The 15,534-nt window shown below is 41.3% G+C and overlaps 1 protein-coding gene across 1 annotated transcript in view; it reads left to right on the top strand.

Moving 5' to 3' along the window:
- Nucleotides 1-15,534, top strand: part of LOC144605954 (dynein axonemal heavy chain 11-like) — a 261,975-nt gene that overhangs the window by 200,956 nt on the left and 45,485 nt on the right. Inside the window, exons 64-69 of the mRNA XM_078421667.1 lie at nt 189-424; nt 1,492-1,614; nt 9,214-9,418; nt 12,087-12,251; nt 13,267-13,407; nt 13,812-13,982. Of these exons, the coding sequence (XP_078277793.1) occupies nt 189-424; nt 1,492-1,614; nt 9,214-9,418; nt 12,087-12,251; nt 13,267-13,407; nt 13,812-13,982 (1,041 nt within the window). The remainder of the gene's footprint in view (nt 1-188; nt 425-1,491; nt 1,615-9,213; nt 9,419-12,086; nt 12,252-13,266; nt 13,408-13,811; nt 13,983-15,534) is intronic.

Here is a 15,534-nt window from a genome sequence, read left to right as displayed (position 1 = left end):
CAAACAAACAAACGAGAATTTTATTATATAGATATAGATGGGCCAAACACAGGGAGGTGGGACTAGTGTAGATGGGACATGTTGGATGGTGTGGGCAAGTGAATAATGGCTGAAAACGCCATGTATTGGCAGTTCATTGGGAAATAATCTTGTATTTAGCTGTACGCACTCTTTCCTGGTTTTCTCAGGTTTCCATACCAATTACAGAAGGACTAGATCCTATAGCAATGTTGACCGATGATGCCACAATTGCAACCTGGAATAATGAAGGATTGCCCAGCGATAGGATGTCAACAGAAAATGCGACTATTCTGGTCAACTGTGAACGTTGGCCACTTATGATTGACCCACAACAGCAAGGGATCAAGTGGATTCGAAACAAGTATGGAAGTGATCTGAGAGTTTTGCAAATGGGACAGAAAGGGTAAATGGTTTGCGAAGAATTAAGATTATTCTCTAATAATTCTTAAATTTTATTCTCCAGGCATGTGAATTTTCCACGTTTCCGTGGATTTCCGCGTTTTTAAAATCCATTTTCCGCGCCTTTTGCATGATTTCCGCATTTTTCACTGGCAAATAAACGGAGAAATTGGATCGAAAAAAAGAAAGAAAAATAAATAAACAATGTATAGACGTAATGAACACCAGGGTTCCGCTAGAGGTCGCTAGGGGTTCCGCGAGAAATCCCCCCCCACGGCCTGGAAGCCTCCCCGAAAATGTGGCACCTAGGCTGGGCAAGGCAGCCAATCTTGACCTCATCGGGACTTCCACGGCCAATTTGTCAATTTGGCCGCTAGCGGTCGCTAGGGGTTCTGCGAGAAATCCCCTAGCGCCCTGGAAGTTTACCAGAAAATGTTGCACCTAGACTGGGCAAGGCAGCCAATCTCGACCTCATCGGGACTTCCACGGCCGATCGGCGGGTTGAATTTGCAACCTTCGGCCGGGGTTCTGGAACTCCAGCCCAGCTGGAGCCAGCACATCTATCCCCATAGCCGACTTCCTTGACCAGCTGGATAAACCAGCAAAGCTCTGGAACCAAGAGTGCCAGAAAATCAGTGGTGGAACTGTAATGAGTAAATATTAAATTTAAGTGCAAGATTATATAACTAAATTAATTAAGACAGGGTTAAAATATAAAACACAGCAGAAAAGCCAATTACCACCTTTTTGGGCTGATTATCAATTAATGTGCAAATTTACTTCAAAATGTTATTAGTATACAGTGACATATTCACATTATTTTGTAATGTCTGTTTTACTTTGAAATGCACTAAAAGAGGCTTGAAACTGGTAATTTTGTGTGTAAATTTTCATAAATGTTTCAATTTTCTGACCCCCGTTGTATACTTCGTGCAAGCATCGGCTCTTTTCCTCTTTTTTTTACCTCACTCACATGCCTGATTCTCTCAATTATTTAATTATTTAAGCACAGTCATTACTGTAACAAAATTGTTGATTACCAATATGCACTTTGAATCTTTTTATATGAAGTTATTTAGATATTATTGAGCATGCATTATCCTGTGGCAATATCATCCTCATTGAAAATCTCGAGGAAACCATTGATCCGGTTCTCGATCCTCTACTTGGACGAAACACAATTAAAAAGGGAAGGTAAGTTTTTTAACAAATCATCAATTAATTATCTTGTTAATAACCAGGCAGCAAATATAAATGTAATTACTCACCCAGGGTCCTACAGCTCTAACACGCTATGCTATCAATTATGTGGCTTCCATTCGTATCTGTGATTTGATAGGATGCCTTCTCTCTGTTTTGCACTCCATGTGTGGCTATTTCCTTGGTCGAAAGCAAGCTTTGCACTGTAAAGTGTAATGTAATGCTTTACAGTGTAATGCTTTACACAGAAGCAATAGGAATTAGCCAGGTTAAAAACAGAAGACCTTTACCATTTTATGTTTTAAATGCAATTTGAGGGCTTTCCCAGTTTGATGGTGGACTCGGGGGAGCTGCACACTTCTAAAACAGGCAAAAGCATTAACATATTATTCTGTAGAAATTACAAGTGTGAGTGCACAGGAAGAAGGACCTAAGTAAGCTTATAATGATAAACCATATATACACATTCCTTATTAGCCGAAAGTAAAACACAAGGTCAAGCCTGCAGACGTTCTTATTAACTATCCATGATTAGACATGAAAAATATAGTAGGCTTATCGTAAATCATTCAAAAGAACCAAAGCAAGATAACTTTGTGTAAATAAGATTATATTATGGATGCACAAGGAAGAGATAAGACGTTGAAGGCTACAGGAACTAATGAGCACTTGTGTATGAAATGTCAGTGTATAATAAACAACCTTAGACATTAATGGTCATGCACAACAAATGATAGCAGTTAACCTTACCACTAAATGAGCTTATGCATCAACAAAGTACATAGAGAACGTAATGACATATTATACCTACATTTCTCCTACATAATTAAATCTATAAATGACGGAACACTGGAGTTTCTTGGGGACATCAAACCAGTCTTGATGAACCCAGTGTAATCAAGATGCACACTTGTAACCTACTGAGTGATCTTGGCAAATAGGTGGTAATCAGTACCATTCACGTACACTGAACTTAATGGGTTATGTCTTGTAATGTTATTTACTTAGTTTAAACAAGAATGTTATCAGATATTTCTGTATGTCACTCAAACATATTATCCTATATTATCTGCGTGAAAGAGTCATAGAGTGATACAGTGTGGAAACAGGCCCTTCAGCCCACACCGGCCAACAGTGTCCCAGCTACACTAGTCCCACTTGCCTGTGCTTGGTCCATATCCTTCCAAACCTGTCCTATCGATGTACCTGTCTAACTGTTTCTTAAACGATGGGATAGTCCCAGGCTCAACTACCTCCTCTGGCAGCTTGTTCCATACACCCACACCCTTTGTGTGAAAAAGCTACCCCTCGGATTCCTATTAAATCTTTTCCCCTTCACCTTGAACCTATGTCCTCCGGTCCTCGATTCCCCTACACTGGGCAAGAGACTGTGCATCTACCTGATCTATTCCTCAAGAAGCAACAAGAATGCGTGATATTACCAAAACCACTCATGGTTCACCTTTGTGTAAGAAGGAATGCAGATGCTGATTTAAACCAAAGATAGACACAAAAAGCAGGAGTAACTCAGGCAGCATCTGTGGAGAGAAGGAATGGGTGACGTTTCGGGTCGAGCCTGAAGAAGGGTCTCTAACCGAAACGTCGCCCATTCCTTCTCTCCAGAGATGCCGTCTGTCCCGCTGAGTTACTCCAGCTTTTTGTGTCTATCATGGTTCATCTTTATTTTTTCTATTTTTTATCCTTGTTTTCAAAATCATCCATCTTCTCACTATTCTGTTTCCTTATCTGGCTTCCTCTCCCCTTTAACATATCTCTCTGAACAACCTTCTGATCATGCTTTAAAATAAAGTGTTATATTCCAATATATTGACTAATATTAACTTATGACAATGACATTTGGTTTAATTTCAAACATCAGAGCACCTTTTGCTGTTTTGCTTCATTTCAGCAGCTTAACAAATGCCTCAGATTGAATCTAAGAAGGATCTGAGGGCAATTTGCTTGCATCCCGAAACAAAGAATTATTTCAAAACAAAGAAGAAAAAAAATTAAAAGACAGTAAATTGAGAAATTATTGGTTTAGGTAACTCTATTGGAATTTAATGATGAAGCAATTGTTGTCAAGACCAGGGATCTCCAAACTATGGCCCACGAGCCACATCCGGCCCGCCACGAGATCTTATCTGGCCCGCGGCAAGCTCTTAGACAGCGGGGACTGGAGGCAGAAGCTTCCGGCGAAGGTTCGCCGGAGAGCGGCTCGCCACCGTCCCAGAGCAGGGACAAGACGAGAGATCGCAGCACCCCCTCGAAACTTCTCTCCTCGCCGCCTTTGCCGCTGCTCAACCTGGGGAGAGAGAGAGGGGGGGGGGAGAGTCGGGGTAGAGGGAGCAGCGGGTGAGAGTGGGAGCGCGGGGAGGGGGAGGGTGTCAGCAGGTGCTTCTCCCTCTCTCCCTCTCTCTCCCAGAGCAAGCGAGATCTGTGCCGCTCATTCCACTCTCTTCCCCGGCCCCGTCTCCCTCTAACGCAGTGAAATACGAACAAACACAAGTGAAACTTCCCTCCTCGCCGCCGCCGCCGCTCACCCCGGGGATGCGGGGCTTCTGAACAACAACTACACTTGTGTTTGTTTTTATTTCGCTGCGTTAGAGGGAGACGGGGCCGGGGAAGAGAGTGGAGCAGTGGCGCAGTTCTCACTGGCGCTGGGAGAGAGAGAGAGAGAGGAGAGAGAGAAGGGAGAGAGCAGTACCCGCAAGTTGCGGCGCTTCTTCACCAGATCCTCTGACACCCTCCCCCTCCCCGCGCTCCCGCTATCACCCGCTGCTCCCTCTACCCCGACTTTCTCCCCCCCACTCTCTCCCCTCTCTACCCCTCTCTACCCCTCTCTCTCCTCTCTCTCCTCTCTCTCACCCACTGGCGTTCACTGTATTTTTTCTGTTTTATAAATAATTGTATACCTACAGTATATATATATTCCAATATTTCAAGCTCTTTTTAAAAATTGAATCTTATTTATTTGTTGCCATATAAACCTAATGTAAATTAACCTAATCTAACCTAACCTAGTTTAACCTTTCCTAATCTAATCGAACGTAACCTAGTCTAAACTTTTTTGAGTTCATTAAATTTATAAAACTCACACTTCTTTATTTTTTCCTACGGCCTGCAAAACTGTGCCAAATATATAATGTGGCCCTCATGCTGAAAAGTTTGGAGGCCCCTGGTCAAGACCAATAATTAAATCTCTGCTCCTTAAACGTGATGGCTATTATGATCTGCAGATGAGACAAGACTTTTGTGGGGAATCTTTGTATAACTGCAGTGTATGCTACTGTGGCCAACTCAAATGCCTCATCAAATATGGTGAAAATTGTTTGGCAGCAATAGACATCATGAAGCTGACAAATATGATCAGTTGACAGAGCCCTATTTACCAAGCAGATGCACTCTGCTTCGAGGCTCTATTCTCCAGTCATCTGAGCAGACCAGGCAAATTGAATCAAATCCAACATTGAAGACCAGCAGGGGACATTTGCACAATTCACCATCCTCCTTGGTGCAAGCACCCTGGACATACAGTAGCCCCTGAGTGCTGCCCTGGCCCGGTTCCAATGGTGTGTAGTAGGTTGCGTCCTGACCTGGTGTCTCGCTTTTATTAAAGTGGAGAGTCATCGAGGAAAATGATCAATCATACCTCAGCCAATACATCTAGATCATTGAATCCTTCGGCATCAAGGCTACTGATCTCTTAACTGAACAAGAGAACCAGAAAGCTTGGGTATTGTAAATTTGAACATGACACATGACAGCAAACTTTACATGGATGTTTGTCAATTTGGCACTCACCTTTCATTGTAACTCATCAATCTGAAGAAGGGTCCCGACCCGAAACGTCGCCTATCCATGTTTTCCAGAGATGCTGCATGACCCGCTGAGTTACTCCAGCATTTAATGTCTTTTTTTGTTGTAAATCAGCATCTGTGATTCCTTGTTTCTACATTGTAATTCTGCGCTTTGTTATCTATTCTCTGTTGAACAGCATTTTTTTTCTCAGTTCCTAAGTGTGCACAACATCTCAGACAGTGTGCATTAGTTGTTGCAGCGGCATGGCATGTGCAGCAGTCAGGGAAGGTGTTGTGGTGTGCACAGGCATTGCAATCCTCCAGTATTCTGTGGTAGTTTATGGCATTCACTGTGGCAATCTAGCAAGCTGTGGTGGTCTGACAGTTTTGTACTGCTGCAACAATTGCCACACAATGCCAAGCTGTCAAGTAGTCAGTGACAGTTTGCCTATCAAATTCCTTTGTGGCAGGTCAGCGTTGTTCCAAAAATGTTGTAGCAGTCAGGCATTGTTTCTTCAGTATTACAGCGGCCTGGTGGCATGCAACACTTCAGTAATGAACCCCCTGTCATTGCAACCATTTGACAGTGTTGAGGCAGTCACTGTGGCACTTCTGCTTTGTTCCACGAATGTTGCATTTGCTTGAGTGTGTGTGGCAAACTAGCAACCTGGCATCTTTTCGGCAGTTCAGAATTGTTGCAGAGATCCACTGTTGTAGCTGTGCTGTGATAGCTGAGCAATGTGCAGCAGTTGTGGCAAACTGGCAAAGCAGTTCAGCATATGGAGAGCATGCAGTGAATGGCATGAGATTAGGAGCTATGCAAGTGTTTACAGTTCCTGGACAAGACCAAAGTTCACAACAGGAGAATCATGTATTCCAACACTGAAAAGAAAATTCCTCACAGAGCTGGCTGTCACCAATGTCATGGATCCACTGTTCCGGTGTGCTTGATTCGTAATCAACATTCGGTTCCATTTGAATTGTAGTGCAGACAATGTTAAATGACATGAGTATTTCGTTTCTTCTCTCTCTGGGGTCATCCGGCACAAATTGCTGTGACGTAGCAGACACGGACATGGTTTGTGACCAGAATTGTCCTGTCTAATTTTGTGATTGACACCAATTCACCTGGAAATGATCACCAGCGCAATTTATTCTGGGCTAAAAAGATTTTTGATTGCATTCCACTGAAAAAGATGGTACTGTGTGACCCAATTTCTGGATGTCTGTGTACTTTCAGAAATAAAATGCTGTCAAAATAGAATGGAAACATTGCAAATTGTACCATTTTGCTAAATGATAAATACACATACTTCCTGCTAAGTCTTTCACAAGCAGTTATTTATTAATCACAGTTAATTTGGCCTAAAAATATCACATTAAAACAGAACCAGTTGGCTACAAATATCTTAAACAAACAGAAATTAAAACCATTTCATGCTGAAACTGATTTCCAGTATTGAATTTAATGTAAAAGAAATATGAAATTGTATTAACGTAAATAAATATTTAGAAAGTACAAAGTACTTTAGACTAAAAGTATTTCTCCATTTTACTTCTATTTTGTGAACACATAATATATTTTATCTTATGGTTACTTGTGTACAGTAAACCCTTGTTATAATAGTTATAATGGACCGGAGGAGGGGGAGATTGTTGGCCATTATTGCCAATTGTCCACCAGCTGAGTGAAGGTTTTCCCCCCATTGACAACACTGCTCGGTTTTCCCCCATTTACATCACTCGGTGACATTGACCGGTGTTCATAATCCTGGAACCCCTCACCACATGGAGAGCAGCGACTCTAGAAGGCCACCTTGTCCAGCACAACTGGGGAACGGCAATAACTGCTGTCCCTGTTGCTGATTCCCACATTCTGAAATTGAGAACAAAATGGGAGGTCTGGGCCATTTAAAAAAAAATCTAAAATATTTATTCAAATATTAAAATAATATATACAATACAATAAAACCAAAACAGAACCCACCACCAGAATACTATACAACAAATATATACCAATTGAAACTATTATACAATTATATTACAATCCCCATCCAGGATACATCCAATCCCCCGCGGTGCCCATCAGTCCCGGAAATCCTCCAGGGTGCCCGTGGACAGTGCCTAGTCCCTCTCTAACACCACCCGGGCGCGGATGTAATCCCGGAAAGGGGGTAGGCAGCTGGCTCGGGCAGAGCCCTCTTCCGCCTGGCGCCGTGAGTCGCGGATGGCCAGCTTGGCCAGGCCCAGGAGCAACCCAACCAGGACATCTTCGGCCCTACCCTCTCCCCTATGCACAGGGTGTCCAAAAATGAGATTGGTGGGTGAAAACTGCAGCCAAAAGGCAAGGAGCAGCCCCTTTAGATATTGAAACAGGGGCTGCAACCTCACACACTCCATGTACACGTGGTACACAGACTCTTCCAGCCCGCAGAAGTGGCAGGCGGCTGGCAAGTCTGTGAACCGCGCGAGGAACAGGTTGCAGGGGACTCCTTGGTGCAATACCCTCCACCCCAGGTCCCCGATGGAGAGGGGCAGAATCCCTGCGTAGAGGGAGGTCTGGGACATTGGGGTGGTGGTGTGAGAGGGTGAGGAAACCCTAATTGAATTCCCACAACCAACTGTTCAGGGTGAAAGGACATCGATCTTAAACATTAACTCCATTTCTCCTTCCAAAGATACTAACCTGCTGAGTATACAAAGTTCTTTTTAACCGCTAAAATTTTAATTTTGTTACGGCAAGCTTAAAATACTAAAGGCTGTTTGTTACGTTGCTTAATAAAGTTAAGTGCCGATCAAAGCAATATCTTGTCCATTTCATTTGTTTCTCAGTTTCAACAGCCTCCACAGGTTGTGTTCTAAAACGGTCATCTGCCATCTTTTGCTGCAATCATGTTTATGAAAGAAAAGTTAGAAATATGGCAGTTTAAAAAAGTTGGTGTGGTCCAAGGAGCAGCGAATCAGTTTAATAGCGAATTAATAGTTTAAGTTAAATATTAGGCTGTGAGGGATTACTTCAGAAAAACACCTTTTTAGATGAGCATTGAAGAGGAATTGGAATGCCAAAATGGAAGGGAGAGTGATTCCAGCATTGAAGGGAATGTGGATAGGAAGATGGAAAGTAATACAGGTCCAAATTTATCAATATATTTGAAGATCGGGTTGCAATCCTACCCCTGAAATGTTTTGGCCAAGCTCACCCCAACTGAGTAACTCTCCTGTAAAATCACCTCTATTAGCTAGCTCAAAAAAACCCAATTGATTTCCTGCCTGTCAAGACCAATGCTGATCACGGCTCACCACTCAAATAGCAGGACATCAGGTCTGAGCCGCACTTGTTCTCTGCTTGTAATTAAAATTGGATTTTGCAGTATGTGTTAGAAGTGGTGACAGTGAGTATAGCTAATGTGGGAATGAATTTGCACAGGGTATTCTAACTAGCTAAGTGTAATAAATGACAATTGGCTTGAGAATGAAATGCAATATTAAATAATTAGAAAATAAACGTTTTGTGTCGCATTGAACAAAATTATAAGCCTCTTCCCACCACTGGCACTTCATACCATTTCTGCTCTATAAATGGTATTTTGAAAATGTGGCGTGTTTGTTAAAATGGCTTGATTTTCACACCAGAAGGTCTTTTCAGACCAAATAATAAGACTATTAAAATAATATTATAATGAGAAATAGTAAGGACTCCATTTTTTCCGCTATGCTTAACTTCAAAAAGTAAAGAACGGGTTAAAAACCCTGCATTATACATGAATAGCTAAAACAAACTTTTACTTCTCAGATACATTAAGATTGGTGACAAAGAGTGTGAATTCAATAGCTATTTCCGACTAATTCTTCACACAAAGTTGGCCAACCCTCATTACAAGCCTGAGATGCAGGCTCAGACAACGCTCATCAATTTTACTGTCACAAGGGATGGGCTTGAAGATCAGCTGCTGGCTGAAGTGGTCAACATAGAAAGGCCCGACCTGGAGCACCTGAAGGTACCTTACCTGAGAAGTACCCTCCCACGATGAGACGGGAATAACATAAATCATATTAGGGGCAACTGTGAAAGACTTTCCTGTTCCTTTGAATGCTTTTTCTTCTTTCTTGCAACAGTGTAAATTATTTAATAAGTGATTAATGACTTCAAACGACCTTGCCCTTCAGAAAATATCACTTAGTTGATCATTTTCAATGGCAAGGGGGAAAGAGCAAAGAAAACGTGGTGACATTTTAACCTATGTGTAGCTACTAGCATAAATATATATACATTCACATTGTTTCTTGAGATCGACAATCATTACATATCAGGTGATGCATTATGTATGAGGTGATGCTTTTTGGTAAATTAAACCTGGGCAGTATAAGCACAGTAAATGGTAGGACCCTGCAGAGTGTTGTGGAACACAGAGGCAATAGACAATAGGTGCAGGAGTAGGCCATTTGGCCCTTCGAGCCAGCACCACCATTCAATGTGATCATGGCTGATCATTCTCAATCAGTACCCCATTCCTGCCTTCTCCCCGTACCCCCTGACTCCGCTATCCTTAAGAGCTCTATCTAGCTCTCTCTTGAATGTATTCAGGGAATTGAATTCCACAGATTTACAACTCTCTGAATGAAAAAGTTTTTCCTCATCTCCATTCTAAATGACCTACCCCTTATTCTTAAACTGTGGCCCCTGGTTCTGGACTCCCCCAACATTGGGAACATGTTTCCTGCCTCTAACTGTCCAACCCCTTAATAATCTTAAGACCTAGGGGTACAGGTACACAGTTCCATAAAGGTGATGACATGGGTAGCCAAAGTGGTTTAAAAAATGGTATTTGGCGATCAGCAGCTCTGCGAGCTGTATACAAATCATTTCAGGCCTGCTTTTACCAAAGTCTGCCTGCTCTAAACTTATTGGGCAAGTCATTAAAACGGCAGATCAAAAACTTGCACTGTTTTTGCACTTAATTATCTTTTTCATCAAATTAAGATGCCAATCCTCAAAATATTACCACTGCCAAAAGGTATGAAGTTGATAGCCATAACATAACAGCATAAATTGTCATTGTATGTCACAACAGGAACAGGAGATTTCAATGCAATTGACAGCTTTTAATCCCAGCAGCAGTGTAGAACTGAGTAGTTAATTTTCATACACATGAGAGTAACAGAGGATGGCCTGTACTGGTGGTTTGTCATCTGCACCATCTGCAACAAGTAGTATTAAACTGTATTCTTCACAATGCCTTGCCTGATGCAGTATTTCACTGTTTTCACTGACACAGTAAAGCTAAGGGAAACAGGCCCAAGAATGTAGCAAGGCCAGGCAAAACATCTGTGAAAGTGTAAATTTTTCTTCAAAGAGGATATTAATCATAATTTTGGATGGGACTAGTTTAAATTGGTGGTAGATGTTTGGGGCTTAAGGATAAGGGGGAAGTCTTTTAGGACCGAGATGAGAAAACATTTCTTCACACAGAGAGTGGCGAGTCTGTGGAATTCTCTGCCACAGAAGGTAGTTGAGGCCAGTTCATTGGCTATATTTAAGAGGGAGTTAGATGTGGCCCTTTTTGCTAAAGGGATCAGGGGGTATGGAGAGAAGGCAGGTACAGGCTACTGAGCTGAATGATCAGCCATGATCATATTGAATGGCGGTGCAGGCTCGAAGGGCCGAATGGCCTACTCCTGCACCTATTTTCTATGTTTCTATGTTTCTATGAATAAAAAATCCCAGATTCTCAGTTTGCAGAAAGGTTCAGCTCTACATTCTTAACATAAGCAACATGTCCTAATTAATAACTTTAACTACCAATTAGTCATTTTGATTCCATTCTGGAGCAGGCCACCGCCTCAGTAAGAAGGTCTATAGCCGTTAGTGGTTTGGGGTCCGATCTCTGTGCTGCGGTGGAATTGTGGGGAGTGATTGGATATGTGAGGGTTTCCAATCCATGATCGTGAGGTTCTCTGGGTGAAGGAATGATTGATTTAGCAGTCAAAAGATAGCTTGCTGAGCTGGGAGAGACACTTATTTATTTACGCGGATGATCTGCATTTTCTGCAGAGCTGTCCTCCCTTTTGAACTATCAGTTTTCTAGATGCAAGAACAGGTTGAATCTGGGATTTTTAAATTCAAAAAATAAGAAGGGAGCCAGCTTCAATATTACAATACTGATTCCTGGAAGCAGGCTGTCTGCCTGCAACCTCTCCACTAGGGAATAAATAGGGAAGGTTTAGGACTTCTGAAGTTCAAACTCTCACCCAATAGTAACCCAACTATTTTGGGAATTAAATTTACCTCACAGTGTTCATCCTTGACTAAAGCACTGTTGGTTGCGTTAACATAGAAACATAGAAAATAGGTGCAGGAGGAGGCCATTCGGCCTTTCAAGCCAGCACCACCATTCATTGTGATCATGGCTGATTGTCCCCAATCAATACCCCGTGCCTGCCTTCTCCCCATATCCCTTGATTCCACAAGCCCCTATAACTTGTTATCAACAATTTGCATAAAAAATATCCATCAATACTGCAAAAATTTCAAAAAGAACTTCATCCTTAATAAAAGCAAAATCCAAACAGAAAATATTGGGAACAATAATATATGTTTTTAAAAGAATGGCGGGTGATAATAAATTCCTTTGTTTCTATGCACTGAGCTTTTTGATTTCTGCACAGTCAACCTTAACAAAGCACCAGAATCATTTTAAGATTGAGCTGAAACGGCTTGAGGACGAGCTCCTTACACATTTGGCGGCGGCCGAGGGCAACTTCCTAGGTGATACTGACCTGGTGGAGAAACTGGAGTCAACAAAGCTAACTGCAGCAGAAATTGAGCAGAAGGTAAGTTAATGAATGATATTATCACAAAATGCTGGAGTAACTCAGCAGGTCAGGCAGCATCTCAGGAGAGAAGGAATGGGTGACGTTTCGGGTCGAGTCCCTTCTTCAGTCTGAAGGAGGGTCTCAACCCGAAACGTCACCCATTCCTTCTCTCCTGAGATGCTGCCTGACCTGCTGAATTACTCCAGCAATTTGTGATACCTTCGATTTGTACCAGCATCTGCAGTTATTTTCCTACACTTAATGAATGATATTGATTCATTACCAATGTAGGGGGGAATCTATCATATTTCAGAAATTGCATTCTTAATCATAAGTCATACCATCTGCTCAAGTTCAGTTGATGGAAGATGAGATAAGGATCAATGGTTGTAATGACTCTTCCTCACTGGATCATACTGGTCTGGCAACCTTCAAATATCTGCTTTAAATCAGATACAAAGGAACGTGCAAGTTTGCGGATTACAGCAGGGGATGGAAACATATGTGTAGATAAATTTATCTGGCTTGGTAGTGCAAATCAACCAACAGTAAAACCTGTGAAAATTTTCATCAGCAAAGTGTTTTCCAGCAAAGTCTAAAAGCATATTTGGCCAAAACAAATATTCATATTTGTGGCTGTTAGCAGCACTGGGGATGCATTTAGTGCTCTTCTGGAGCAGAGTCCAGAAGCCCAGTGAAGAGCCCTACTCAAGTGAGTAACATTTAATCATTATTCTAACTTAGTTAACAGGGTTAAGTGCTGCCTTTCTAGACCTTTCTAACTTTCCAAAAGATTTGCATTGAGAAGAGTTCTTATGATCAGGAAAGCTACAGCAATGCGGGGGGGGGGGGGGGTTGCAAAGAGAATTCAAGAGGAACATAGCATTTGGTTTAGGAGAGAGATTTCTCCAAATTTACCAATATTGAATTCAAAATCCTCAACAAACTTTGTCGCTGAAGCAAGAGTGCCTCAAAAAAATGAGAAAAAGAATGCGGAGATGCTTATATTAGCTTTGTTGTAAACCTTGTGCAGGTGAACGAAGCAACGGAGAATGAGTTGAAGATCAATGAGGCTCGTGAACGATATCGGCCAGTGGCAGCAAGAGCTTCTCTTCTTTATTTTATCATCAATGACCTTAGGAAAATGAACCCTATTTACCAATTCTCACTCAAGGTATTAAATTACATACACAAAAACGATTATTCTCTTCTCAGTGGGTTGGAAAGCAATTGCCTGTGATTTTATACAAACATAGAAATGCACAATCTTAAAATCAGCTCTTAGAGTTTAATAATTATTTTTCTTACGGGGAAGCAGTGGTGATACATGACATAATCTGAAGTTAAAAGATCAGTAGAATAATTTGGTGTTGCATTAAGCACTGAAAAATAAAGAAATGAAATTTCAAAAATTATAATCTCACGAGACTTGACTCAAGAAAAAATGGCATGTTAATCACAAGCCACTCGCACGAGAACATTGGAGGGAATAACATGGCAAGCAGATCTCTGATGTGTCAGATATAATGGCAGCCATTGTAATTCCATTACATCATTGACTTCTTTTATTTTCTTTAGGCTTTTAACATTGTATTTCATAAAGCTATTGAAAGGACAGAACAATCAGAGGATCTGAAGGAGCGAGTAGCAAACCTTGTTAATTGCATCACATACTCTGTGCTCCTCTATACCAGCAGAGGTCTGTTTGAAAAGGACAAAGTGGTATTTCTTTCTCACACAACATTCCAGGTGTGTATACATTTTTCAGTGCATGCCACTTCTACTGTTTCAACCATTCCAAGTATTCTACTGCTTATTTTTAATCTATTTTATAAGAATATTCTTTCAATTAAATATTCCAATATTTAAATAACTTTAAGGTTACATTCAAAAGTCTACAAAATAAGCACACTTATCATGGATGCAATAAGCACACAACGATGCAGTGCAATGTGGGCAGCATGTCAACCTGTGTGCTGCCTGTAAATTATAGTGATTACAGACTCCAGTTAGCACAAACACCCTCGGTAATATAGGAGCAGGTAGGACTTGGCCCACAACTATGTGGACATCTAGACTTATTTGTAGCCAAAAAGCATACGGTGCTTCTACCGATCAAAATTTCACGCTGTTTATCTCAGGCCAACATTAGCACAATTCATCCAATTTAAAATTAAGTTTGCACATTAAATACTGATGATATGTTCTACCCTATTCTGCATGGTTTAATAATAGTGAAACAAGATTAACTGAAGTTCTGTTATGTTGCACCATCATGGATTTTATAGAACCATCATGGCATAAGAGGCCGTTTATCTTTCAATCTGTTCAGTTCTATTCCTCGGTAACGTTGTTTACCCCTGAGTGCCTATAAAGTTCTCTTTTGAAATTCCCAATTGGAGCTCATTGTTGGAAAATGTGAGGTAGTGCATTTCAGTAGGAGGAATCAAAAGGCAGACTACTGCCTCAATGGATGGAGATGGCAAATGTGTGGAGCACTGAGGGATCTAGGTATTTTTGTGCACGAAACACAATGGTGCAACAAGTGGTTAAAAAGGCAAATTATTATTTTCTTTTATTGCTAAGTGGTTGTAGTTTAAAAATGGGTAAGTATTGTTATCATTGGACCTGGTGTTGATGACGAAGTACCGAGTACAGTTTGGTTCCCCAAATGTAAGAAAGGATAAACTTTTAAAGGTAAAAATTCTTCAGAATTTGGATGATTGATGGATGTAACATACAGGTTCCTAAGGGGGCATGATAGTCCAATGTTGAGGTGCTTCCACCAGTGTGAGTCTAGAACAAGGGAACATATTTGTAAGATAGGGGATGGTCATTTAAAGCATAGGCATTACTTCTCACAGAAGGTGGCAAATCTGTAGAATTTGCTACTCTGGAAGATGTAGAGGCTAGATCATTGGATGTATTTAAAGAAGATGCAGGTACATTTTTTAAAGACCAGAGAATTGAGGACAATGTGGAACTGGCATGGAAGAAGAGTTAAGGCCTGGAGTAATTCAATCATGAACATAATGAGTGGTGAGGTGGACTGATGGGGCAAATGGTGTATTCATCCTATTTATATATGCTCTTTTTCTATTGTTACAAGTTGTTAGTTCCAGATGATGACCACTCTATGTAAGAATAGTTCTGATATCCTATTGAAAACATACATATCAGATCAAGTGAGGACTTGTGAAGTCTTAAGGGCCTGTCCCAGTTACACGATTTTTAAGGCGACTGCCAACGACTGTCAAAGTCGTAGCAGATCGCCAAATTTTTCTTTCACCCTACGACAACG

Source organism: Rhinoraja longicauda, chromosome 2, assembly GCF_053455715.1.
Source record: "Rhinoraja longicauda isolate Sanriku21f chromosome 2, sRhiLon1.1, whole genome shotgun sequence".
NCBI classification, from domain to species: domain Eukaryota; kingdom Metazoa; phylum Chordata; class Chondrichthyes; order Rajiformes; family Arhynchobatidae; genus Rhinoraja; species Rhinoraja longicauda.
Note: the sequence above shows the minus strand (reverse complement) of the source record. Positions and strands in the feature narration are given on the sequence as shown.